We start from the raw sequence: 27276 nt of genomic DNA, 5'->3' as shown, positions 1-27276 counted from the left end.
ATCAAAGTCTATAAAGTTTAAACGGATATTCAAGATCTTATAAAAGAAATTTGTGATATGATAAAAACGATGAACTCAAAAGAGAGGGCACGATAAGATAGATGGAATTTTTATTATGTTATACCATATTATATAATAATAATTATTGAGATGATATTTAATTTAATCAACAATAACTTTCTCTCTTAAACCCATTTTAAAAAAAGAGAGAGTGAATTAGTCATCCCCACACCAAGGAGTTGAAATTTCAACTTGGGAAGATGAGGAAAAAATGTCTTTCCTGAAAGTAATGAGCTTGAGTGAAGGCATGTTATTGTAATTAAATGTTGAGCTTAGGAATGATATTATTAATTATTCATGCTAAATGTTAGAATATTTTGCATCATGTACCTCAAGGTTTCATTTGCCCATTAACATCATTTTTTTAATATAACAATGTTTATATTATTAGTTTTTTTTAATAATCTTCTAACATTAAAAATAGAAGAAGATTTAGCAAGTGGACTGAAATATCTCAAGAAGGTCACTACATTTATAAGACATCCTTAAGCATATCCTAATTTCCAAGCTCAATAGAAGAAGCTTCATTACCAAAACAAAGATAACATAATACATATGATTCAATACAACAACAAAAATAGGTAAGTTTAGGAAGAGACTAGAGAAAAGTCTTCTAATTGAAAGTAATAGAAGGTTGTATCATAATTACAAAAGATCTTAGATTTGGAGCAAAAGAAACCACCAAGTGAAGGCTATCTAATTACGAAAACCTATTATTTTTATTTTTTATTTTATTCTTTTGTTATTTTTGACAAATTGTCGTCCATAAAAAAATTAAAACTATTTACAAGAAAGTTTAATAGATTTTAGAGAAGTTCATACATTTTGTATATTTTATAAATAATTTATATTCTTGCAATTATCATCATTATCAGATAATGAGTTGATGAGTTGATTTTTTTTATAGAAAAAACTATTAAAAACACAAAATCAATTGCATTTAATGTTTTTGGGAAGGGTAAATAGTTTTTTTTTTCTATTTAAACAATTTTTCATACTATATTATAAGTATAATTATAATGATTTGAATTGAATGAGTTGTGATAGCAGACAAAATATAAGCTGTGATATACTTTGTAAAGTAAATATTTGAATAACTTGAGTTACACTCAAAACACGATTTGGAAATGATTAATTGAGAGGAAGTATTAGAAAGCATTTGAAAAAAATATTTTTTCTTTAAATGTCTCTTTCCAAAAGATTATATGGATATTTCATGAAATCTTCTCTTGATTTGTAAACTAATTAAATTTTATTATGAACTTCTTAATTCTTTTCTCTTCTCACACGACTTTAATAAACATCACATGCAAATATGTTTTATTATTATTATTTTTTTAAAACTTAGCCTGTTATTTTGTATGTTTCAATTACAGGATAATAATGAAAAAGAATTAAAATGAAAAATAGAGTTTGATTCTACAGACATTCTTAAAAGAAAGTAAATACATGCTAATGAAATTAAAATGTACCGTACATCGTTTATCTATAAGTTGACATAATTAAGAATATCTACGCATGCCCACACAAATAGTATACTTGTAAGAAGAAGTCATATATTACCCATTTTAATTTCATTTAGTCCAACCCTATTCAATTCAATAATCAACTTGCGTATATATCTTTAACAATATATCGATCCTAACATTCCCTCGTCAACAAAGTTCTTTTTCAAATGACGTATGTGTTCACATATCCTTATTCATATATCTTGCAACTTAATAAAAAAGTTAGAAATGGAATAGGCTTTTTAGTTTAACAATGGCATGCGTTGAAAAGAATCGAATTATCGATAATTGAAATGATAACGGGTATCTTATAAATGCTCGGATTGACCAACGTAACTCCCACGTAGTTTGACCTTTCAACTTTATGAATAAATTCTTCATTAGAAATCATATGCATACATCTCATATGATTTGATTGCTTGGGAACACTCCACACCTAATTATATATCAAATTCGTTGAATAACAATCTATCACCTTATATCGTTGATATAGATTCCAAAATTTTACTCTATTTTATAAATATTTTGGTTCATTTTATTATATTTGAAAACAACTCTATCTGATTTTACACGTTATTGTATATTTTTAATTAAATAATATAATTACTTGATTAAAGAAAAAAAAACGTTTATGGGACGTGGAAGAAAACATTTCATAATAAATTTATGTCAAATAAATGAGGTGATAGTGTTAGAGATAACAAAATTTAATATAGAAGTTTTTCTAGGCTAAATTTGGCTTAATGATATTTCTATTATATAGTTAATTTTGTCAACCCATAAATTGGAAATGTATCTGCAATTAAAAATTGGATTAAAATACATTTTTTAATAATCAACTCCCTAAAATCATAAAATCCTCCGGTAACAAAAATAAACTCAAATAATAATTTAATATCTCAAGAAAAACAAATCTAACAACAAATAATTCAAAATTACAAGTGACAGACCTCGATAAATCTATTCAGTAGAATTTAGAAGCATGGGTGAGAGTTATATGTAGTTTTGCTCGTAAAAAAATAGATGTTGCTAGGAATCGAAATCATTCATATATTTCATAGATTATCACGATTTTCTTTTTTAAGTACGACGATAATATAGAAAAATTTCCATACTACCCTGAGGTCACTAAAATAGAAATTAAGAAACTAGGTGGAGTCTATGAGATAAATAAATAATAAATTAATCTATAGTGTCAAATTATGAATGAGATTAATAGCTACGTGTGTCTTTTATTGGTTGGTTTTGTGGGCTTCGCCTCACTAGGCTTGGATTGTCCCAGCCCATGGGCTTTTCCAAACCACTCTACAACCATTTACATTAGTGGACTGACCTTTTCTTTTTGGCCCAACAAGAAGAGCTTGGGGGATTAAATTTGGGGAGTTGGTTGAAATTATTGCAAATACTAAATTAATAAGCTTTATAATATATTTTCTGACGTGGACCTTTTTAAATTAAAATTCAAACTCTTTGCAAAAATTTTATTTTCCCCTTCTTATAGTTAAATATTGTAGATTGGAGAAGAAGAGAAGGTTTTCAAACAGCGATTTTGCAGAAAATGACGAATGACAGAGAAACGAAGTTTTAAGACGTTATTTTATTGTTTGTAATATACATCGTCACTACTGATTTTCAACGATTTCGGCTTTGTGATTGTATGTTCATGGGTTGATGGGAAGTTGGCATTGTTTAGATGAAAAACAAGTTCTCTTCTTTGTTTTAGTTTCCTTTTCTTTAATTAATTTATTTGCAAACACGTTTTACTTCTTTTCCCTCTTTTTTTTTGTTTTCTTTTTATGCTTTTTTTTATATTATTTATATTTTTCAATCAAATTTATTTCATAGCTAAAATGGATAGCCAATTATAATTAAGAGTGTGGAGTACTTTTTAATTTGCTGCAAAGCTAAGTCAATTCTATACCATTTTGAAATTTCATGTTTATTATTTTGATTTTATTTAGTTTATATTAGTTTGATTAATTAATTTTTTTTTTCTAATTTAATAGTTAAAACGAGTAATCAATTATAATTGATTCAAATATAAAGTACTCTTTTGATAATTATGAACTAAAACTAAATTATTTTTATTCATGGTATATTAAATTAAGTGAAACATAAATTGAATTAGTTGACTATAACTACAATCAGAAAATACATCAAAATCATACAAACTCTTAAACGTATTATCGAAAATTTAATTAATTAAACTATAACTCAATACCGTTTTTCTTAAACATTAATTAATCTCTTTTGTTCTCTCTTCTTCCTCTTCTCCTCCCTCCCAACTCTATTTTGTTTACATTTCTTAGTTCATTCTCCATTTTCATCAATTTAATGTTCTTTCTTTCTTTGGGAGGATTATATTTGACCATATTCTTCCTTTTCTTTCAAGAATTTTATGGATCTTCAAAAACAAAAAAGAAATTTACTAAAATATTCATTTTTAAAGTTATTATTATTGTCATATACATGTCTTTTTAGTCTAGTCAATAAGTGTTTTATGCATGTCTAATAAATTTATTGTGTTGGACATGAACACGCTGTCTAAACTAAAGTGTGCGTGCTTCTTAGACTCAAAGTATGAATACATAAGAAAGCTTTCACATTGCTTTCCAAGGGGTGTAAGAATCCTATTTAAAATAAAATAATAACATTTTGGTTTGAATAATTTCTCATCAACCAAAATGTAAGGTCCCAACTTGTATATGCAAATGCTATTAGGATTTTATTATGAAGTAATATTTTGTAGTTAATATGGTTTCACAGTCTAATAAATAATTAAGAGTCTACTATAATTATAATTTTAAATATTTGAAAGTTGTATAATTTATAATTAAAACTAAAACTAACTAATTAATATATTTATTAGATATCAATTTAGTTATACTCTAATATAAGAAAAAATGTTTTTGTAAACTTAAATAAAAATAGATTATATATGTAAGTGAAATTTAGTTTTCTTTCAAAACAAGAATTAATTGAACCATATGAGTGGAGAGCATTTGTTTGTAATAAATCTTGAAGTGAAAGTTGTAGGAAGTAAAATTTGTGGCTGCATGAAACCCAAAATCTAAGTCTTAATTTTGTTATTTTCTTGTTTCAAAGCACTCTTTTTTGATGATTCGAAAGAGAACAAATGACAATAGCTTCAACCGCTTTCAACAGTCTAGTTTATGGCAGAAATGCACCAACTTTCGTTCTTTGAAGCAACTTCATGCCTTTCTGATCGTCAATGGCCTTAATTCAACCACTTCTGTACTCAGAGAACTCATTTTTGTTAGTGCAATTGTTGTTTCTGGGACAATGGATTATGCCCACCAATTGTTCGCTCAAATTTCTCAACCGGATATCTTCATGTGGAACACCATGATCAGGGGTTCGGCTCAGACCTTGAAGCCTGCAACTGCTGTTTCTCTTTATACCCAGATGGAAAATCGTGGGGTTAGGCCTGATAAATTTACCTTCTCCTTTGTTCTCAAGGCCTGCACTAAGCTTTCATGGGTTAAGTTGGGATTTGGAATTCACGGGAAGGTTTTGAAGTCTGGATTTCAATCCAATACATTTGTAAGGAATACTCTTATTTATTTCCATGCTAATTGTGGCGATTTAGCTACTGCAAGAGCATTGTTTGACGCTTCTGCCAAAAGGGAAGTTGTGCCTTGGTCAGCTTTGACAGCAGGCTATGCAAGAAGAGGGAAATTGGACGTTGCACGACAGTTGTTTGACGAAATGCCCATGAAAGACTTGGTCTCGTGGAATGTGATGATTACGGCATATGCGAAGCATGGGGAGATGGAGAAGGCTAGGAAACTGTTTGATGAAGTTCCGAAGAAAGATGTTGTGACTTGGAACGCGATGATTGCAGGATATGTGCTTTCTAGATTGAACAAGGAAGCATTGGAGATGTTTGATGCAATGAGAGATTTGGGACAAAGGCCGGATGATGTAACGATGTTGAGTATCTTATCTGCTTCTGCTGATTTGGGAGATTTGGAAATTGGAAAGAAGATACATCGTTCCATTTTCGACATGTGTTGTGGAGATTTAAGTGTTCTTCTTAGCAATGCACTTATAGACATGTATGCCAAGTGTGGAAGCATTGGGAATGCTTTGGAAGTTTTTCAAGGGATGAGAAAAAAAGATACCTCCTCATGGAATTCAATAATAGGAGGTTTGGCTCTTCATGGACATGCTGAGGAGTCAATAAATCTATTTCAGGAGATGCTCAGGTTGAAAATGAAGCCAAATGAAATCACTTTTGTTGCCGTGTTGGTTGCTTGTAGCCATGCTGGGAAAGTACGAGAAGGGAGAATGTACTTCAATCTTATGAAAAACGTGTTCAAAATTGAGCCCAATATCAAGCATTACGGATGTATGGTAGACATATTGGGGCGTGCCGGGCTATTGATTGAAGCATTTGATTTTATAGACACGATGGAGATTGAACCTAATGCCATCATTTGGAGAACACTACTTGGGGCCTGTAGAGTTCATGGAGATGTAGAATTGGGAAGGCGTGCAAATGAGCAATTACTCAAAATGAGGAAAGATGAAAGTGGGGATTATGTACTCCTTTCTAACATATATGCATCACAAGGTGAGTGGGATGGAGTCCAGAAAGTGCGGAAGTTGATGGATGATGGTGGGGTGAAAAAGAAGGTAGGACATAGCCTGATTGACTCAGATAACAGCTTCTTAATGCATTTCTTGTTTGACTCAAAGCCCAACTTTGTAGAAGGCAGTTGATCCCTGTTATATGTTCTACTGCTTCATCTCTACAAGGTTTTACAATGTTTTAGGATCTTTTCCTATTTGGCTATGGCCACAGAAACAAGCACACAGATCCAGCTGTGGTTGAAAGCGTGAGTGTGGACCATGATTTCTAGACTGTATGTGAAAAGATTCGTCTTCAAGTCTAATTCTTGAACACAAAGTTGAAGCCTTCGTTGTGGAGGATTCTTGTGCTTTCTATTGCTATGTTTCCTGATGGAATCCCCAAATTGGGGGTTAGAATGGTTGTTTTTATTCAAACAACTATAGATTATTTAAATTTTAGGCTCCACAAGTTGTCCTACGTACCTTCTTCAGTTATTCTTCAAAAACTTAAAAAACAAAAACAAAAAAAAGCTTCCTTTATATGCAACAATTTTTTTACTTAAATGGGAACGTTTTTTTTATCTGGTTCTTGTGTTGAAATCTGTGTTGTTTGGCTGACCCGGAGATGTTATAGTATTCATACGGTTCTCATTACAAACTGAAGCTCATTCTTACATTCACTCGGTAGAAATAAAAATACATCATCCACACAAAGACAAGTTGGACCTCTAGAGATTTTTTCACACTCAAATTCATATATGAACTATGATTTGCAGATTAAAAGACCCAGATGTAGTTCTCATAAACTTGCAAGGTTGTGATGATGAGATACTACTTTCAATGGCGACGAGACAGTGCTGCACCAGACAGGAAAATCATAATCATAAGTAGAACAATTGCTACAAAAGATCCGATCAAAGAGCCAGAGGTTCGCTCGCAGAACGAGTTAAATTGCTGGCAGATAGCTAGCCAATTTGTCTTGCCATTTCCTTTGTGTGCTAAGTACACAATGGCTGCCGCTGCAGAAGCCCCAGATGTCAAAAGAGCCATCATTCCCTTTTCACAATTGCACAAAAAAACACAAGTAAGCGAACTTGGTCAACTTTTCTTTCTTTGTTTTAATCACTGACAAAATTTATTTGCATGTTTTTACTCGATTGATGGTTTTTTTTTTTTTTTTGAAGTTATTGACATTGACATACAAATACTTCATGCGAGGTAGAGAATCAATATTGGGTACTTATCATATACCAATACTTCCTGAGACTTCTTAGATCCTTGTTTGATGTGCAATTTGACATATTTATTATTAATTTTTTAATATCAAATACGTGTGTCCCTTTCTAGAACTTAGTAGCTTATTTAAAAACCTCGCTACCTAAACCAAAACTAGGAGAAAAGTAAAAAGAAAAAACCAAATCCTAAAATCATGTAATCTCCATCTTCACGCCCGAGTCCCTCACAAAGTCACACAAAAAAATTCACTTGATTAAATATCTTTAATAATTCAATGAAGAAGTTATTTGTTTATTTTCATACATTTTCCTCTAATCTTCTTTTTCTTTGATTGATTTGACCTTAGTGTGCTACCAACCTTTTCTATTGTGTTTCATTGACTATTCATTCTATTTCAAAATGTCTCTGATCCTACCGTTTGTATTGTATTATTATAATCAAATTGACATTTTACGCTTTTAAGTGGATTGAATTAAGTATCTTCATGTTTAATATACGCATGTCCCAAATTTTCTTTTATAAAAAAACGTACCTAAACTTATATGTATGGCCATATCCTAGTTTTTTAGAAATTAACGTATCACCGTATTTTATTATATCTATATCTATATCTCATATTTGTATCTATATGTATGCTTCGTAGATGAAAAATGGTTAAACTTCATGTATACCGCGTCTAAGAATACCAGCACAACTCTTGTCGCGCGTGCTCTGCTCCTCAAGATGTGGAATATAGAAAGAGGCAGAGATAGAACCAAGTAGCCACTTACAATGGCGCAGGCTACAACAAAGAAGCTGCTCAAACAATCAAAAGAGGTTAGTAAAATTCATGAGGAGTTAGTTTGAATTATAAATCAAATGCTTGTGATTATGACATACGTAAACATAGGAAGATCATTATACTCAGCTCTAAACTGAATAAACTGTGTGGCGAATGGAAGAGTCTGGGTGGTTGTTCCCATAGCTATTGCACTTCCTAATGCTCCAACAATGGCAGCCAACCTTAGGATAAAATCGAATATCGATAAACCACGGTTCACCCCTGGTTTGAGTTTGGAACTCTTTAGCTCACTCGAGTCGCTGGCAACAGCCTTCATCTTTCTTGAAGGGTTAGATGTTGTTTGGATTATGAAGGTTTGAGAAGTGGTTTTCTTTGGAAAGCTTAATGTGCATGGCTAGACAGTGTGCACCATGGAGCTATTAATATGCAATGCAAAAGCTATGCATTGTTGTTTTGGTGAAATTTAGTGGCTGAAAAACCCACAAGAGAGCATAACAACTCCACTCCAAAGACAGGGGGAACTTCCTAGATGATATACTCTGAATAAAATAAAATAAAAATAGAGTAGTTTTAAAATAATTTTTAAGATATTATAGTTTAAGTTTTCTTCAAAAAAAAAAAAAAAGAAAAGAAAAGAAAAAAAGTTATCAGGGGTATGGTACTTTTTGAAATTAAAGACAACATTAGGTTGGTTTGTGTAGTTAAACTATTTTACGTTCTAAATGTAATTTTTCTTGTTTATGTAGGCAAAGCATATTTATTACAACACATTATGTATGGTTGTGTTAAACAAATTGCATCCTTGATGTATAATTTACATTTGCATTAGGACTCCATTTTTCAAATTTGTTTTTCAAAATTATTATATGATCTTCACTAAACATTCAAGTAAGGTGTTTTCTTACATTTTGTAAGAGTAGTTACTTTACAATTGCAAACAAAATTATTATATGATCTTCACTAAACGTTCTCTTGAATCTCTTCTAATCTTGAACTAAGATTTACATAAATTGCATTTTAATGATTTCTTGATGGATCCAGTATATGCATGAACTAATTTTGTTATCGCTCACATAGGCACATATATACTATACATGTTCGATATGTGATCATATATCCTATGTTTGAAACTGCATTATTTATTAGAGTTTTTATTTTCCTTATTTTGTGGTATGAAATTGATAAATGGATTAGTTAAGACTATAAATACTATTTTAAAATCTTTGATTAACTATAATAAACACTACTTTAAAATCATCCATTTGCTTCTATTTTTACTATTTTGCATTCATCTTTTTTTTGTTTTTATTTTTTACTACAATGTTTAATTTATTGTTTCTTTATTAAGCTAAAATAGTTTACGTACCAAACATAGGCTATTATAATTCAAACTAAAATAATAAAGATAAAACATTCGTATAAATGAACTCATTTACTAATTAAATATGAATTTTGAGGACTTTTGACACTGACCAAAACTTAGTCAATTTTTAGAATAGCATTGGTCATTTTTTAGATCAATTTGAGCGCTAACGTAGTCCAACCCTAGGAAGCACCCTTCAATACCCATAGTTCATTTACCTATGAAGATGGGTAGATCGTCTCATCTCTTTCCTCAAAGTAGTGGATCGAACTTCGATCATGTCACGAAAGTGGATTCAGTTGGTTTCCTTGGCCATTCTACGAACCTGACAACTATCACTTACTAATCAATAAAAGTGGGGTTATCTTTGAAGTCAAAGAGTACCATGTCTTTGCTTATGGAATTATTGTTTCAAAGTCACATCAAACACAAACCATTACAAAGTTAAGTATAATAACTAGAATTATAATAACTCATTTTTTTTAGTCGGATGCACAGTCTAAAGTAATGAAAAAAGGTTTCATTTTGTGATACAGCCTATATTAAGCTATGGTTAGAGGTTACCAAATCCTCTGGCAAAACCTAAGGAAGACCCAATATGGAAATGAATTTGGAGTTTGGTTATGTGGGCAGTTGGAATTTGGTATGAAGAAAATAAAAAAAGATATCACAAAGCAAAATTGAGGGAAGTTGACTATATCATCCAAAACCATTCCACTTATATATATATATATATATACATATATATATACGTTCATGATAAGATCGTGTGCTTGACACGTTCCTTTTCACCAAAAAGAAAAAAAAAAGAAAAAGAAAGAGAGAAAGAAGCATTGGAGCATATAAAAAAGATATTAAATATACCTATGAATATTTAATCCTGATATTGAACCGTTAGATTTATGATATATTGACATATTCATGAATATTCTAATCCTTGATTACAAGAAAATGAACACTAATTAATCTAATTTAACAACAAATATTAAATAAAACACATTTAGTGACTATATTTTATAATAGTAATTGTATGTATTTAGTTAAATTAGCTATTTTTAATCATTTTTATATATTTTTTTTTATTTGACTAAATATTTTCAATATCTTTTTTAAATGCACATAGAAAACGATATTTCATGATATTTAGGTAAATAGAATAAAAATACTATTAACCATGTTTGTAACTTAATTCTTATAGAAACACTCAATTATTAACCTATATAAATTCATATTTTTGTAAATTTTAAAAATATTTTATGGATACATTTGTAAAATTAAAGTTTCGTTATTGAGTTGATATCTTAATCCTTGCACAACAAAACATGAAATTTTCATTCCAAGATTTATGATGAGAGTCGAACCATATATTTGATTTAGAAGGCAAAATCATACATTCCTACCCATCATTTTTATTTGTTCATTTTTTATCACTAAATCGAAACGAATAAATTTCAAAAAAAGCATTTTACAAATTAAAGTTAGTAAGATTTCGATCATTATTATTTCTCCATTACTTCAATTAGAGGAATCGTGTCAACATCACAATCACCTCAACGATGAAAAGTCCAAAAAACACCAAAATTTAAATGAAATATATCGAATCTTCAATTGAAAAAATAAACTAAAAGAAATAAATTTAACACACCAAATACTATTAGGCAGAAACCATTTGATAAATGTTAAAAGGAAAACCACCAAATATTTAACGGCCAAATACACATTAGGGATGATAACACAATTTTAATCATTAAATTGGGTTCTAATAATAAAATCTATAAAATTGAGAAAGAAAAATACAAAAAACTCCCCATTTTAGTTGAGTATTCAATCCAACCATTCTCGTCCAAAGCTTGCGCTTGCTCATTCTAGCCATCATCGTCGAACTAATCATCGAATCGACGGTAGGTAAGACCGGGTTATAAGGTCCCAACTCCCAAGATGAAAAGCTATTTGATTTGAAGACAGCTCTTCATATCATTTCCAAACACATTAATACTTTGTACGTACATTTTAGATTACGTACATTTTAATCTAACCTTCCAATTCCTAGAAGCCAATAAAACCTTCCAAGGTCCATATGAGTGTAAAACTCTGCATTCAGCCACAACTAATACTAATTATAGCGCGAATCTGCCACGAGCATCGCAATACTTCCAACTATCAAAGGTTCCCAAGCAAGAACTAGAGGCTTATAGCATAGACCATGTCCCAGGGTCAGATTAAGTTAAATCCTTGCATAGAGGAAGGGTTTTTTTTTTTTTTACCAATAACTTGGCACGCATGTTTCTGCTTGACCTCGAAGCTATGTTAACAGAAAAAGTCCTTTGAAGAAAAAATGCTGTAAATCATGCTATGAAACAACAAAAAATATTGAAAGACATCATAGACGATTCCTATAAAATACACACTAGACTGACCAACAATAAGCAAAGCAATGCATTTTCAAAACTGACCTTAACTTTGCCTTGTCAAGTATTGCTTGCCATAATATTGCTTCTACACGTAATGGATAAAATAAAACAGTATGCATCCTTGAGCACGAATTATTTCTGATTTCGGTGTGTTTACTAGGTATAGAGCTTGAAGAATTAGAAAACAAAATGGGCGTCCTTTCCTTCTTTTCTCTGGCTGGTTATACCATAAAACTACCAGGTTTTTATATTTCCTTTTTCGATAACCCACTAAACCAAAAGCTACGCACCCACTAATCCAAAGGCACCTGTACGCACCATCCCAAAGTATTGACCAAGAAAGACAGCTTCTAATAAGACTTGATGAGAGAATCTTATTCTTTTATAGAAATTTGGAAGTTTGAAGGGGGCATTGTATCGCCATAAAAACGAATTGACTATTGGGTGCAAGAGAGTAGAACTTGACATTCAATCCCTGCACAATTTAGGAGATGATGCAGAAAGAGGGTGCACTCGAGGGTATAAAAGGGGAAAAAAACACAAAGCAGAGTTTCAAGGACATCACAAACTCTAATCAAATCTTATAGCAGTAAAGCACACAAAACGAAACTCCACAAGTGTCCAATGCGGAAGTCAACATGGTTTCATAGTTCAATCTTTGAGCAGGAAAAACAACAAAAAAAGCCAAGGCATTTCATCTAGTAGGTTCTCTTAAGGAGCTGAAGAGTTTGTGCATGGTCATCTTGGTATGTGGACAAGTTAAAATTAAGAGTCAACAGGATCTTCAGGCATGGTTCTTCTAAAGGTAGCATCAAGGTGGGCAATGAATATGTCAAACTCTGGTTCATCTGGTCTTCAGGTTTAGGCAGTAGGCTGGCCCTCAGGCTTCATAAATCTCAGCTGTTTTGATGGGAAGGAAAAGGCAAGGGGAAAATAACTGTATCAGAATTTTGACCATAGGGAGTCCGGATAGCTTTATTTCATCAAACTATCAATTGTCAGCGGTGAGTTGGCGAATGTTCTAAAAAGGTAAAGTTATCTTTTCTCCGTATTTTCTCTCTTTAATCCTGCCCCAAGGGGAGAAGGGAATAGCATACCTGTAGCTAATGGAAGCCATATCTAGGAATAGTTTCTCCTCCGAGAAACGCTGCCATGTCCAGAAACCCTAGACAAAAAAAAAACCAACAGATACAAAGTCAATCAAAATCATTATTCCTGCTTTCATGATTAACACCATTAATGGAGATGAAGAGATGCATTTACCCTGAACTACCACTACGTCCAACAGAAAAATTTCCATAGGCTCCATAAGCACCACCGCCGCCGCCGCCGCCACCGCCGCTACCACCACCACCAATCTACAGAGGAAAAGGTTGGCTTCAGTTACAAAGAACAAGCTAATTATTAAGGCAAAAAATAAAATTGTCTTCAATTAAAAGTGCATAGGCGGAATAGCTTGAAAATCTTATTTGGCATTTTAGCCTCTAAAAACAGAAGGAACCACTGTCCCCATTGCTATAATCAGACAAGTCAGGGTTAAAATATGTACCTGTGAGCCACTGTAGCTTCCATAACCATCACCACCAGCCAAATCATTGAAACCCCCATAACCACTTGAATATGAATGTCCACGCCCATGTCTTTTACCTTCTCTACCATCATAACTAAGACTATCTGAACCATCAGCTGACAGAGGAAGATACGGCAGAACAGGCAGAACAGCTGAGAGAGCGCCTTCTCTATCAAAAAGGTTGGCTCTAAGCCTGGTCACTATATGTACAAGAGCCTCCTTGGCAACATCAAGATCCCCAGATATCTAATCACAAAAACCACCAAATTAATCCCACAACAACACAAGCAATATGAAATTCAAGAAAGTTCATCATGACATGAAAATAAAAATAAATTAATTAACAATCACCTGCACCATTTCATCATCTTCCAAGGCAACCTTGGGGAGATTTTCCTTCGATAGTATTCGAATATTAGCCTTGGTGAGCCTTCTCAACTCTGTAATGATAGCTCCACCTTTACCAATTAAGCAACCAATTCGTGAGGTAGGCACAAGCAGACGGGTTGTGAATGAAATAATCCCAGAATCTCTTTCTACTTTCTCACTGCATCTTGGTTGCAAGCGCAATGCAGCTTCCAGCGTGGGAGAATATGAGTCTTCAAAGAACTGAAACAGTAAATGAATAAAACAGTTAGAACTATTACTGACAGCCAACAAAAGACAAAGCTATAAAAGATTAGATCAAACCTCCTTTGATGAAATATTTATCAAACAATCATCTCCTTCAGTAGCTGAACTATCAACTTTTATGGCAGCCTTGGTCTCCTGTCTAATCTGATTGATTATTGCTCCACCTTTTCCAATGACACCCCCAATATTTTCAGTTGGACATATCAGTCGAAGAGAAAACTCTTTTGAAGATAAATCTTCCCTTGGAGCTGAATATAAAGACCTGGACCAATTGCCACTGTCACCTTTATAACCTCCATACGGACTGACCAATGGGGCCAATCCCATAATCGGGGCACCATGTGTAGGAGCCATAAGTGAACCACCAGAAGAATATACACCCGGTATGGCAGAAGCAAGTAGATGCTGAGATCGTGATGGATTGTCATGCAAACGTGATGCAATCTGGTACAAGGCTTTCTTCACAATCAAGGGTTCACCAGATATCTGGAAAACATAACCACTTTAAAAGGCTATCAAGGAAACAAAAGCATGCACTTTGAAAAGAATTTATGGAAGACTACGCAAAATCATTAGATAAAATTCATTCACTTACTTGCACAAGTTCATCAGAACTCAAAGCACAACGTGGTAAATGATCATCCTTAAGAATGCGGACCTGTGCCCCAGTCTCAGTGCGAATATTCTGGACAATCTGTCCACCTTTTCCAATAATACAACCAATTTGATCGGAGGGTACAAGAAGTCTAGCTGTAACCTGGTGACCTCCTCCTTCAGAATCCTCATCCATATAGTCGTCAGCCACAACTCTATCGTGGATTTTGAACAAAGCCTCCTGAGCTGGAGAAACATAGTCACTACTTTCTTCCAAAGAATTAGTCTCGTTGCTTGCGCTATAGATCGTTATGACACGCTCATCTGATCCAGGCACTGTTTCTCCAATCCTAATCTTTGATTTAGTATCAATCCTTAACTGCTTCACAATCTCTCCTCCCCTTCCAATAACACTTCCAATCTTTTTAACAGGGCACAAATACCGGTAAACAGTATCTTCTGAATCTATGACAAACTGGTCCCGGTCCTCACCATGACTTCTTCGTTTGTTGCCCCCATTTTCAGAATAATCAGACTGAGAATGATTTCGTTTACCATAACTATTCCTCTGCCCAGCCATGAACTTATGAAACTGGTTGGTTATATCTGTCTCCACATGAAAAAAAAAAAAAAACATTAAAGTTATGAGCAAATCAAACAGCCATAGCATATCCTAGCTAAATCGTAATTAGCACATATAAACTACTACAACATAACACGTTTGCTCAGTTAGAATGTGAAGAAACTCAAGCTTCAGGCCAATAACAAGAAAAAGATGAAAAGGAATTGGCTTTCTTTCGTCAGGAAGAAGAAACTTTGTTCCTGAGCAGTGATATTGCGAAGATAGCGGAAAAGAAGGAAAGAAAAAGAAAAAGTAAGCAAGTGAAACAAGGGTTGAAGAAAAACAAAAATAGATCTCGAGACGTCAACGCTATGAGTTGGGTGGAAAAACAGAAAGACGATGATGAATAGGTGAAAATCGGAGAAGGATCGAGAAATTGAGGAAAGAAGAGATGAAACAATCGGAAGCGTAAGAGAAAGAGAAAAAAGGAAGAAAAACGTAGAAATCAGAGTGAGGAGAGTTAGAAGGTAAAGAGGATGGTGAAGAAACCTGTGGGAGATGGAGGATGGGAATCGGAGAAGCGAAGAGCGAAGAGTGGGAAATGGGAGAGTTTTAGGAAAGAATGGTTGATTCTTCTATGCCGGAGTCTAGGGTTTTGACCTTCCCCTCTCCATTTACTTTCCCCAAATTACACTTTTTGCCACCAAATATTTATATATTCTCATTTTTCTTTTTTCTTTTTTCTTTTTTCTTTTTTCTTTTTTTTTTCTTTTTCTCACGTCTAATAGCAATATCTTCAGTTTTCAATTAATAAAACATATTAAATTTGAATCTAATTCCATATTTAAATTATAAATGTAAAACTGATTTTTTTTTTATAAACATGATAGAGAGAAAATATAACCAGAATAAGGATCGTAAATTCGTAAATTCGTAAATTAGCCTAAAAGTCATAGACAAAGTCCTTCCATAAATTGTTATCCCACCTTTTTTATTTATTTATTTATATTAAATATGTTTGATAATTAAATTAGTTTCCACGTTCACATCTTTTTTTATTAAATTAACCTTAGCTTTTTAATTTTAATTTGATTATTTTCTTACTAACAACTTATTTATTCTTTTTCTTCCTAATATATATATATATATATATATATATATATATATATATATATATATCTAAGTTTCCAATTTTGAGTTTTTCTTATTAAATTCACTTTTTTAATTTTAATTCGGTTATATCTTTATTAATAAACCTTTTTATTTTATATATATATATATATATAAATATATTAAATATCTTAATTTTCACTCTTAAAAATATGTTTCCTCCTTAAGTTGAACATTCAATTTTAATTTGATTATTTTCGTTTCCAATTCCAAATATTCAATCTTCAATTTTTTTTCATGAATATTTTTTTCTAAAGAAGCGTAAATTATACCCCACTTATAAAATTTCTTATAAAACTCATAAAAATGTTTAGAATCAGACAGAATTTGAAATTTAGCAAGACTTAAAGAATTATTTAAAAAAACAGAATTTATATTAAAAAATTACAAAGGCAATTTATTTTAATTATTATATATAAAATTAAAAAAATTTAATATTTCCTTACCAAATACTTTGGGTCAGTTTGGTCCATGGTTATTAGTATGGAGCCATTTGGCCCTCAAATTATAATGTACTTGAGTTGACTAATTATGTTTGCAGAACGAATATCACAGTCCCTTCTAGAGATTACGACTATTCTACTTTTTTTTTTTTTTTATTCCTCACTCCCTTCTTTTATTATTCATCACTCTCTCATTTCGGTGCTTTCACTATTCCTCACATCATCTCTGTTATCTGTCAGTGTTCTTCACTCTCTCATTTTATTATTACTCACTTTCTCAAACATAAATTATAATAGCTCAAATTATAATAATAATATGTACTCCAAACATAAACTATTATAAACCACATACTATACTATTGACGAGATTCTATTTAAGATTTATTTGAATTACATTTTGAATCTAAAATTTTTACCAAATTATGCTCATACTTTTTTTAAATGCACTTTTTTGTTCTCTTTCTTCTTCTTAATTTTTATATTTTCCATTAATTCATTATAATTTTTTGGAAAATTGCATCAAATAAAAAAATATTTAGAAAAAAATTGTTTATGACAACAACTTTTTGCATATTGCGAATATGACAAAATTAGTGATATCATACGGCTATCCGACGGTAATCATAAGACTATCGAATGGCTATCAGACAGTAATCATAAGGCTATCAAATAGTCATCGTTTTAAATTTTCCACTTTTGCAAATTTAATTTAGAAAATGTTGTGATATGAGCTTTATTATCATTTTTTTTTTGCTATTTTTGCAAAAATCCTAACTTTTTTTACCATTTTTTTTGCCCTATGGAACAACAATCCTCCTCTTTAAAAATGAAAAACGAAAAAAAAGAAAGAATACTTAGGTAAGAAGAAAGTTTAGAATATTTTATGTTTAAAAAGAAAAACAATAATTTGTTTTATGAAAATTAGTATAATTTGGTAAATTGAATATACAAAATTTGTACATGAGAGTTAGAATATGAATTTAAAAGAAAAGTTAATAATTTATTTGCTCATAATAACTACATAAAAACGGTTGAAAATGGAAGTCACAGATAAAGAAATTTATGAAAATTGTTTTACAAAAATAGTTAATAAATTAAATATATGAAATGTGTGTATTAAATTTAGAATACGAATTTTAAAAAAATATAAAAATATATATTTCATAACACTTCTTACATAACTCTTCTTCGCTTTACGGAGCGTGCAACACATAAAAAAATTGGAAATGCAATGAAACGTAATAACTACTCAAATAATGTTGAATATGAATGTTATCGTTAGAGAAATTAAGTCAATTTGTTTAAGACAATGTAGGACGATTTGGTCAACAAAAATTATGTACTTTGTGTATTGGATTTATAATATGAACTTGATAAAAAGATAATAATAATAAGAAGAAAAAAAAACTTTCACAACACTACCTAAATAACCCTCTCCGAACACATTTTATTATAACACTATCCACATAACTCTTCCTCCAAAGACCTCTTTATCATAAAACTAGTTTTATCATAATTCTAGTCTTTCCATGACCCAACATTTCCCTCAAACTAACCTTTTTATATTACTACGGCTAGACATGGGTTTTAATCCTAACTGAAAATTTTATTTTTGTTATTCACGTTTGGATATCACAATAAATTCTCCAAATTTAAAATTTTAATACAAATTGAAAAAGTGGAATTTAAACTTAAGCTGTGGTGGATGAAAATAGTTGAATTTAGTCGTATATTAATACATCAATTGATTGTTTAACTAATATGGCTATGATGCAAATTTGAAAAATAAGTAAATAATAATAATAATATCCTCTCTTCACCCGTTCTAACCCTTGATTTTTCATACGAAACCTCACCATCGTTAATGATAATGGTGAAGGAATTGGAAATATGAATTTTCTTAAAAAGTTGAAATGCAAACTCGATTAAGAATAATTAAGAGTGAGTTCTTTTTTAATTATCTTTTTATATACTCATGTTATCACTTTTCAAATGCATTTTTGGAAGAATGGAGTAACTTTTGTCCCGTCATATATAGTTAAATTATAAATTTTCTTCAATTATCTTTCAAATCAATACCTGCAGTTAAAAGGTTAATTTATAGAATAAATATTGTGTTGTCTATGGTTAGTTCAATGTAATTAAAAGACATGTATGTATATATAACAATAATAATACAAAATTGTTGCACGAGAAAAAGTGAATGCATATTTAGCTAAGTATAGAGACTAACTCACAAGGTCGGCTTATTATCCAACCATAGACTTTTTAACTAAGTATGGAGACCCCCAACCATCTAGCCATACATTTATTTAGCTAAGTATGAAGACCGACCCATAAGATTACCAATAAAGTCCTTAATGTATCTAGTCATGCATTTATTCATCATTCAAACCCCAAATCTAGCTATAGACTTATTTGGCTAAGCATGAAGACCGACCCGTATATATATATGGTCGACCATCTAACCATATACTTGTTTAACTAATTAAGTATGGAGACTAACCCATCAAGGTGTCCATTGAGACTTAAGTTTCAATGATCAAGCACCACACCGGTGCGAGTTTCTCCATTTTATATGACATTGGTTCAAATTTATGTTTGACACCAAATTTATGACATCATCAATCATGATTATTGTCATTATAAAATCGAAGGTATACATTTATAGAGGGGGAATATCTTTAGTGAAACAGATCATCTTCAAACACATATCTTCATGTCTTTTCTCAAATGTTACATATACAATAAGGGAAAAGGCAAAGCAAAGACAAAGATATATACTCATCAGTTACAAAAATAAATTATAACACCAAACAGACATTAACTTTCATATTCTAACTTCTTAATTTCAACTCTCTCAAATATTTATCTAAGTACATATTACGTAGTTAAAATGATCAACAACTTAACTTAGTGTTTGTTAATTGGCCTTGATTTTTTATTTTAAAGGTGGAAGGTTCGATATGACAATCCACGAATTTTTATATAAAAAAGCTATAAGTTATCTATAAAATAATTGTGTTAAAAAATATAAATTAGAAAAATATTTGACGTTATTGTAAAATAATATTTATGATGTGATATTTTGGTTGATTGTTAACAAAATCTATTTATTCTATCCATTTTAAATTTATACTAAGGTTTAAAATGAAGACAAATACTTTCATTTACACTAAGCTACAAATTATACAATTGTTTGACTTTTGGGAACATATTTAATATAATGATGATGATTAATTTTTTTAAAAAAAGTAATAGCTTAAATACTAATTTTAAGAAAAAATAATAATTTTGAAAGAAATAAATGAATGCAAGTGGTTGAGAAACCTCTACAAACTCCCAATTTAATGAGAGCATATTTAGTTGTCACTATTTTTTCTTTTCTTTTCTTTTTTCAGCCCTTTTCAAATTCATTTTGATTCAAGAATTAGTTCATAATAGCTTATATTGTGAAATTTTGAATTATTTGTCTTCATTTTTGGAATGTGGTGATTCTTTTGTTGGTTGGGTGTCCAATCCATCTTTTAATTTCTCTCATAGTCTGTCTTTGTAGTATGCTTTTTTTCAAATATATATATTCATATTAGATCCTTGTGCATTTACAAGTTGTGAATATATTATTTGTCAATTCAAAAATTAAATTTGATCATCAACATCTTCTAAATTGTATTTTGTATTGAATAACAAAAAAAAAAGAAAAAACTATAAAAATATAAAACCGAACTAAAATATTTACAAATACGCCTCCGTCTATCTACGATAGATTGCGACAGATTATTCTATATATTTATCTTTAATATAATAGACACAAACAACATAGTTTATCAAGGTTTATCAATTTTGTATATATATTTTTATCATTTAAAACAATTTTTTATTTTGCTTTTACGTACATATATATTTTGTTTAGGAGTATAATAATTCTCTTTTATTTTTTAAGAATTTGTGAAATCTATTGGGTAGGTTTACAAATTTGGTCATGGTCATGCAAGTGGATGAACCCCATCCAAATGGGTTTCAGCCCAATACTATGTTAGGGGAACTTTTATATTTTCAATGATAATTCATGAATATATTTACCTATCAAAATTGATTTTGAATCTAACTCCTAAACATATATAGGAAAATAATATGTATGAGAATAATTTGAAAAAGAGAAAAATGTTTTCAACCTACCTATGTTTAAGAGTAATTTTAAAATGGTTAAAACTATTTTTGTTAATTTAAACTTAGTTCCAATGATGTGTTTAATTATTCAAAATCAATTGCAAATTATAGGAGAATTATGTTTAAAATTATACAAGTAATTCTTATTAAACATGATGTTGCATTTGCGAATGTGTATGTTTATGAATGAATAACCTGACAAAATCAATTATTTATGTAAAATCAATTTTAATGACAAGAAATTTATGTTTAAATGTAAAAGACCAACCATTAAAAATATGATTTATGAAAACTAATGAAATCACTACTTTAATATCATAAAAGTGATGATATTGAAGTAATTGAATTGATTGAGTTTTGTTTGAAGAAGCCACGTATTTATTTTAAAATTCATTCAAATTCTTTTTTCATGAAATCTTTTATCAATATTTCATCCAAGGTTGAATTAATATAAATTTCGTTTTATATATGATTATCAAAAGCTTTAATTTGAAAAAAAAGTATTTATTTTCAAAATTTAATCAAACTTTTTGTATTGAATTTTCACATTATTATTTCACCTAAGCATTATTAACAATTTCATGTGTAAGTATGAATTTATGAACATTTTGCATGCAAAATATTATTTCACATTTCTAATTAATTGACAATATTTTCTATTATTTGTAATTAATTTTTTTTTTAACTCCCACCCCTTTCACATCAACCTTTAACCAAATACTTACAATATACAATACATTCCAATGTTGTTTCACTCTACAAAAATTATGGTTAAAAACAATCAACTTACTGTAGTTTAAGCCACAATTAAACTTTTATTAACTAATTATCGACACCTTTAAGATGTATTGCTTATGTAAAAGGTGTTTTCGGCTACTAGACTCTCGCTATTTAGGGTGCAACACTGTACGACCGCTTCATCTAGTGCAACACAACAATAGTTTAGGTTGCTTCAATCATTATTTCACTCTTTGCTATTATGGAAATCACTTTGCGTTCTTTTTCTCTAGCTACTAAGACGTTTCAGTTGTTTAGGTTATCTCTTGCCTACCTATAGATTCAGCAACAATTTAAGGAGTTACTAATTCTCCATCTCATTATTGGTGAAGAATGAATCGACGTCTAATTATCCATTCTAGAAAGTGATTCAATATCACTAGTACTCAAAGAACTATCCGTGACTTTCTTTCCACTCGTAGTGATAAAAAATTTCATCAGAACTGATATTTCGATAAAATTGAGATCCATATAGACATCAATATTTGAAAAACTCATAACGTTAGGAGTGTATAAAGTAAAATAGAAACGGTAATTATTTGTGTTTAATAGATGAAGTATGAGAGTTATTATTAAGTTTGAAAAAGAGTGCACCGACACCTTTGTATATATTAAAACAAAAAACAAACAAGGGAACAAACCAAAGTACGGATTTGGCCAACATTTAAAAACCCTAAGCCCTTCCCCTTGTCCTCATCCTCCAAACATCTCTCTCTCTTTTAATTTTTCATTTTATGTCAAATTATTAGAGCACTGATTTTGGAAGAAAGTTGGAGTTCCAAACAATGTAAATTAATGATGTGATGGAGATGGAGATGGAGATGGAGGAAACAATATGATCATTCTTACCTCATTATAACACACTTTTACACGTAATTAACAATGTTTCATATCTTTAATTCTTGTATTTTTACTTTCACTAATCTTCTTTTATTCAATTCTCTGTTGGAAGTTGGAAGTTGTTCTCAACCAAACAAAACATAACATATATAGTATCTCAATCCATCCAATTACGTTTGATTGCCATTTTCTAAAAAAAAAACAGTAGCTTGCATGCTTAATTTTATAGCAAAATTTCGTAATCTATTAATGTTATATACATTGATAAACCATAATACACATATATCTGTATCTATATATCAATATTGGTAACATTGACAAACATTGATAGATTTTAAAATTTTGCTATATTTGCTATTCATTGATTGGATAGTTTATAGATTTCTAAAACATTGTAACTTTTTGTTTGTCGATTTAATTCTGCCGAAGCTTGTTACCTTTCTCGCATTAAAATTGTGTCACATGTTAAAAAAAAAAAAGCATATCATATAAGACAACAATATAATTGACATATAGTGATGGTAAGATATTTGGAGTAACATTATAATAGAATCTTAGGAGGTAGGACAAAATTAAAACATCTAAAATTACAGTAATTGAAGCATAAAGTATAGTTTTAATTAACAACTATCTTAAGTAAGCTATGGTATTTTAATTTCCTTCATAATTTGAGCAAAATTTTGTTAATAAATCATTAGTACTATAGAGATGAACTAAGCAAAGAAGAGTGGAACGAGATTGTGAAGTATTAATTAGAGAAAGTTAGGTGAAACAACAAAGGCATGTGCAAGGGTTTAGCTATAAAATAGACAAAAAAGAAAAAAGATAGAAAGGGTAGAATTTTAAGTCAAGTGATTTTATAAAACATCCCCATCAACTTCCTCTAATAAGTTGATGAAAATTGGTGGGATATTTATAATATGTAATGTCATTATCCTATCTCTTATTTTTTTTTCTTGCTTAGCCCTATCCCTATTGCATGCTACTTAAAAACCACATTTCACCTAATATCCTAAATCCACTTGCATTTGAAGATTGTCATGTTCATAAAATGTGTCAATATTCATAAATATTTCTAACGAATTTAAAGCAATTATTTATACTAAAAGATTAAATATTTTATGTTTTTAATATAAGTTTAAATGGTTTATTATTTATATATTGTATTTACATTATTAATCTTTGTTGAAGTATTAATTCTTCGTTTTCAAGTTGAGATTGTTTGGGTTATTATTATTACTTTTAAACATTGAGATTGTTTGGGTTATTATTATTTAGAAAAAAAACATTTCCCATTTTCAAATGATTTTAATAGTTTAAATCTAGAATTAAATTTGTTTAGTTCTAAAGTTTGACAACAAATTTTTTGAAACGTTTTAAGGACCATATTAAAAGAAAAAGTAACCATCAAATTTCACCATGAACTTGGAAAGGTATAATAATTTACCTTTTGAATTTTCAGTTTCGAATTGGATTGAATTAATTTTTTTTAAAACTCGTTTGTTTGATTTTTTAAAAAAGTAGGTTTAAAATACCCTTTAAAATTTATTTTAAATGAATTATAAATATTTTAGTTTTTTTAAAAGTAACTTATTTTTTAAATTAAATTTGAAAATATAATTTGTTTATTTTTTATTCTTTTTATTATAATTTAAAGTAATTCATTTTAAGATAAGTTGAGGGGTTTGATATTGGTTTAAAATAACTTTTAAAAAATAATATTACGAAGTAAATCATTTTAGAGAAAATACATACAACCAAATTTTAGAATAAATATTTATTTGGTGTTTAACGAGGAATCCTTTCCAAATATCTATTTTTTTTCTATTTTTTCTATTCCTTTTTACTGGCCAATTTTCATTATGTGCATTTTTTTTTGGTTTTTTTGTTTTTTAATTTTTAAATAATTTATGAATATTTGTTCAATGTGTGTTCAAATACATATAAATATAAGGATTTGTAAATGCTCATCTTTCAACCAAATTGACTTCGTCTCAACATCTGTGAAATAAATCATAGGGATGTCATTGAAAAACATGATCATTCGGTTCGTGAAATGAAGATGAATGAAAAACATGATTGAATTGCACATCCCTTTGTCTAGTTGAATTATATTCTCAAAAAAATTATTCATCTTTATTTATATTTTGTTGTTGAGAATCAATTTTTTTTTATGGTTATGTATTTACATTAAATATTTTGTGGTTTTAAAATTGAATTGTAAAAAGAAATTAATACAAAAAAAAAAGAAATTAATGTTTAGGATTAATTTTAAAATATATTTTTTAAAAAATGGATTCAAAATATGTGTATTTGTTTATGAAATTAATTCACAATGTTTAATAGTATTTTACGATAAATTTGACCTAAATATATACATTGTTAGTATAGAACAAACCAAACACAACTTTACATATAAACATTTATAAAGAGGTCAAACCAAATATGTTTAGATTTTAAACTCATTTTATAAAAAAATGTTTGTTTAAAAAATGCATTCTTAAAAAACCATTTTTTCATAAACAATCCAAACGCTTCTAACTTTAGAAAAATGAAATATTTATTTTTCATGTACATTAAATTTAAGTCACGATATGAAAACTAATTTATATATGTATTTTTTAAATTTCGCTTCGGGCTCAAATGTCATCTCAAAAGATGAAAGGTTGCTGTAAAGAAATTGCGGGAGGAGATACCATTTTTATAAATAAAAAACCAAAATCCAAAAACTAGCCTAGTTTGACAATCATTTAACTTTTGTTTTTTTTTTTAAATTATGCCTACATCCATTAGTTTTCATTTTGTTGTTGCTTCCATTATTTCTTGTTATAAAAAGATTAAGTTAGATTGGAGAGAAATACCTCAAATCAACTTATTTTTTTTAAAAAAAATTAATTGTTTAATAGTGTTGAATAACTAATTTTATCCGTGATTTGTATAAATTCTTAAAACTATTAATAAGTCGTTAACTAGTTCTCGATCTTAATTTTACTACGTTGTTGTGGCTATCACTAGGCTTTTGCCAATGACGATCATATCAAGAACCTGCTTTGGATGTCTACTATGATGGCCACGTTAGAGGATCAACTCCAATGGCGTCCCCAAATAACCGCCACCTTCAACCACTCTAGCCATCACCACCAACTACCTCCAGCAATCACCATCATCAACTTGAAGTTTAGGTTTATGATTCTAATTTTAAACGGCTGCAATTTACAAAATATATATACATAAAGAATAGAAATATTAGATTGGATGAGTGGATAGGTTTTGGGTTTATGGATTCGTGTGTTTATAAGTAAATGGGACCTTATAGAAAGAGGTGCGTTGATAGAAGGGAAACAACAATGGGTATGCAATAAATAAGAGAAAAGAAGGGCATTTAATAATGTATATGAAATTTTAGAACATAGTCCATGTGCCACTACCCCATCTCTAACTCTCTCTCTTTCACCCCCTTCCCTTCTTCAACAAACCCAATTGCCCACCACCCTTACCTCTTAACCCTTACTGCCCCTTACTGCCCCTTACCCCTTCTTCATTTAATTAAATACCACAATTCTTCAATCTTATATATCTATCTATATATATATCCTTACCCCTCCATTCCCCTAAACCCAATAAAATACTGATTGGATTCACCTTAAATTACACGTTCCATATCTATCAACATTCGTACAAATTCTACATTAATTACTTGCTTCTGACATTTTTCTTTCTATGCATCTCATACCATCTCCTTCTGTCATTCTCTTACAATATATACTCCATGTGTTAAAGTATATTGGTAATAGTTTAAATTTATTATAGTCCATCGATTCAAACTTGTTAGAGGAAGACATCCAACGTATTATTGCTAATTAGCCAATTAATAACCTCTTAGTTTTGGAATTCAGATGATTGAGCAACTGAAAAAAATGGGTAAATTAAATTTTTTAACAACTTATTAGAAACTTTTTGAAGTTTTTTTTTAAAAAAGCAATAGACTAATAACTTTTGATTCAATACAATAAAAATTAGTCAATAATCAAGTTCTTATTTTTACCAGCTTTAACTCAATTTTCTGATATTTTATCAAAACTCAACGTTAGGGCTATTATTTACTGAGTGGGTAAGAAACATAATGAAAAATTAAATGAAGTGACCAATTGTACTGTTTCCTACAAACTACACATTCTTTTGCTTTCTAATTTAAATATATAAATTCATACCCAACTAAATGTTGAAGCAATTAAAACCCCCTCCTGTTTCTTTGGGATCCAACTAAACTTCTCTGTTCTTACGACAGGTAAACTAAAGCAAGTTTCAATGAAGTGTTTTTGGTTTATTTATGAACGTCTTTCCTTTTGTTTTTAATCTCTTAAACTTAAAATGTAGTATTTATGATTGATGTTAAAAATCCAAACATGAAAAAGAACTCAACCTTTGCGTGATAAAATAGTAAGATACACACTAGTGTACTACCCATCTTTGGTCGTCTTAGGAGACATTGTTAGGTCTCCACTAATGTAACTTTATCAAGTTTTAAGATGGATATATAAATTAAAATCAATATTACATCC

General features: G+C 29.9%; 3 protein-coding genes across 5 annotated transcripts; 1 reads left to right on the top strand and 2 right to left on the bottom strand.

Annotated features, from left to right (window-relative positions):
* Positions 1-4542: 4542 nt before the first annotated feature.
* LOC101211751 (pentatricopeptide repeat-containing protein At5g15300) lies at positions 4543-7077 on the top strand. 2 transcript variants are annotated; one of them, XM_031886440.1, is made up of 2 exons: positions 4543-6227; positions 6941-7077. In XM_031886440.1, exons 1-2 carry the CDS (start codon positions 4686-4688, stop codon positions 6983-6985), a joined length of 1587 nt encoding a protein of 528 aa, XP_031742300.1. In that variant the 5' UTR covers positions 4543-4685; the 3' UTR covers positions 6986-7077. The 2 variants fall into 2 exon arrangements, with proteins under 2 accessions (XP_031742300.1, XP_004141574.1); XM_004141526.3 differs by lacking the exon at positions 6941-7077 and having other exon boundaries at positions 4544-6642.
* Positions 6793-10507, bottom strand: LOC101220826 (casparian strip membrane protein 1). 2 transcript variants are annotated; one of them, XM_031886441.1, is made up of 4 exons: positions 9763-10507; positions 8280-8720; positions 8072-8195; positions 6793-7220 (listed from the first exon to the last, which is right to left on the bottom strand). In XM_031886441.1, exons 2-4 carry the CDS (start codon positions 8495-8497, stop codon positions 7002-7004), a joined length of 561 nt encoding a protein of 186 aa, XP_031742301.1. In that variant the 5' UTR covers positions 8498-8720; positions 9763-10507; the 3' UTR covers positions 6793-7001. The 2 variants fall into 2 exon arrangements, with proteins under 2 accessions (XP_031742301.1, XP_004141446.1); XM_004141398.3 differs by lacking the exon at positions 9763-10507 and having other exon boundaries at positions 8280-8792.
* A 1812-nt stretch (positions 10508-12319) lies between these two features.
* Positions 12320-16017, bottom strand: LOC101220588 (KH domain-containing protein HEN4). The gene is made up of 8 exons (XM_011657696.2): positions 15864-16017; positions 14754-15358; positions 14216-14644; positions 13877-14134; positions 13505-13771; positions 13219-13313; positions 13053-13120; positions 12320-12855 (listed from the first exon to the last, which is right to left on the bottom strand). Exons 2-7 carry the CDS (start codon positions 15330-15332, stop codon positions 13075-13077), a joined length of 1674 nt encoding a protein of 557 aa, XP_011655998.1. The 5' UTR covers positions 15333-15358; positions 15864-16017; the 3' UTR covers positions 12320-12855; positions 13053-13074.
* Positions 16018-27276: the final 11259 nt, after the last annotated feature.

Source organism: Cucumis sativus, chromosome 5, assembly GCF_000004075.3.
Source record: "Cucumis sativus cultivar 9930 chromosome 5, Cucumber_9930_V3, whole genome shotgun sequence".
NCBI lineage: Eukaryota > Viridiplantae > Streptophyta > Magnoliopsida > Cucurbitales > Cucurbitaceae > Cucumis > Cucumis sativus.
Note: the sequence above shows the minus strand (reverse complement) of the source record. Positions and strands in the feature narration are given on the sequence as shown.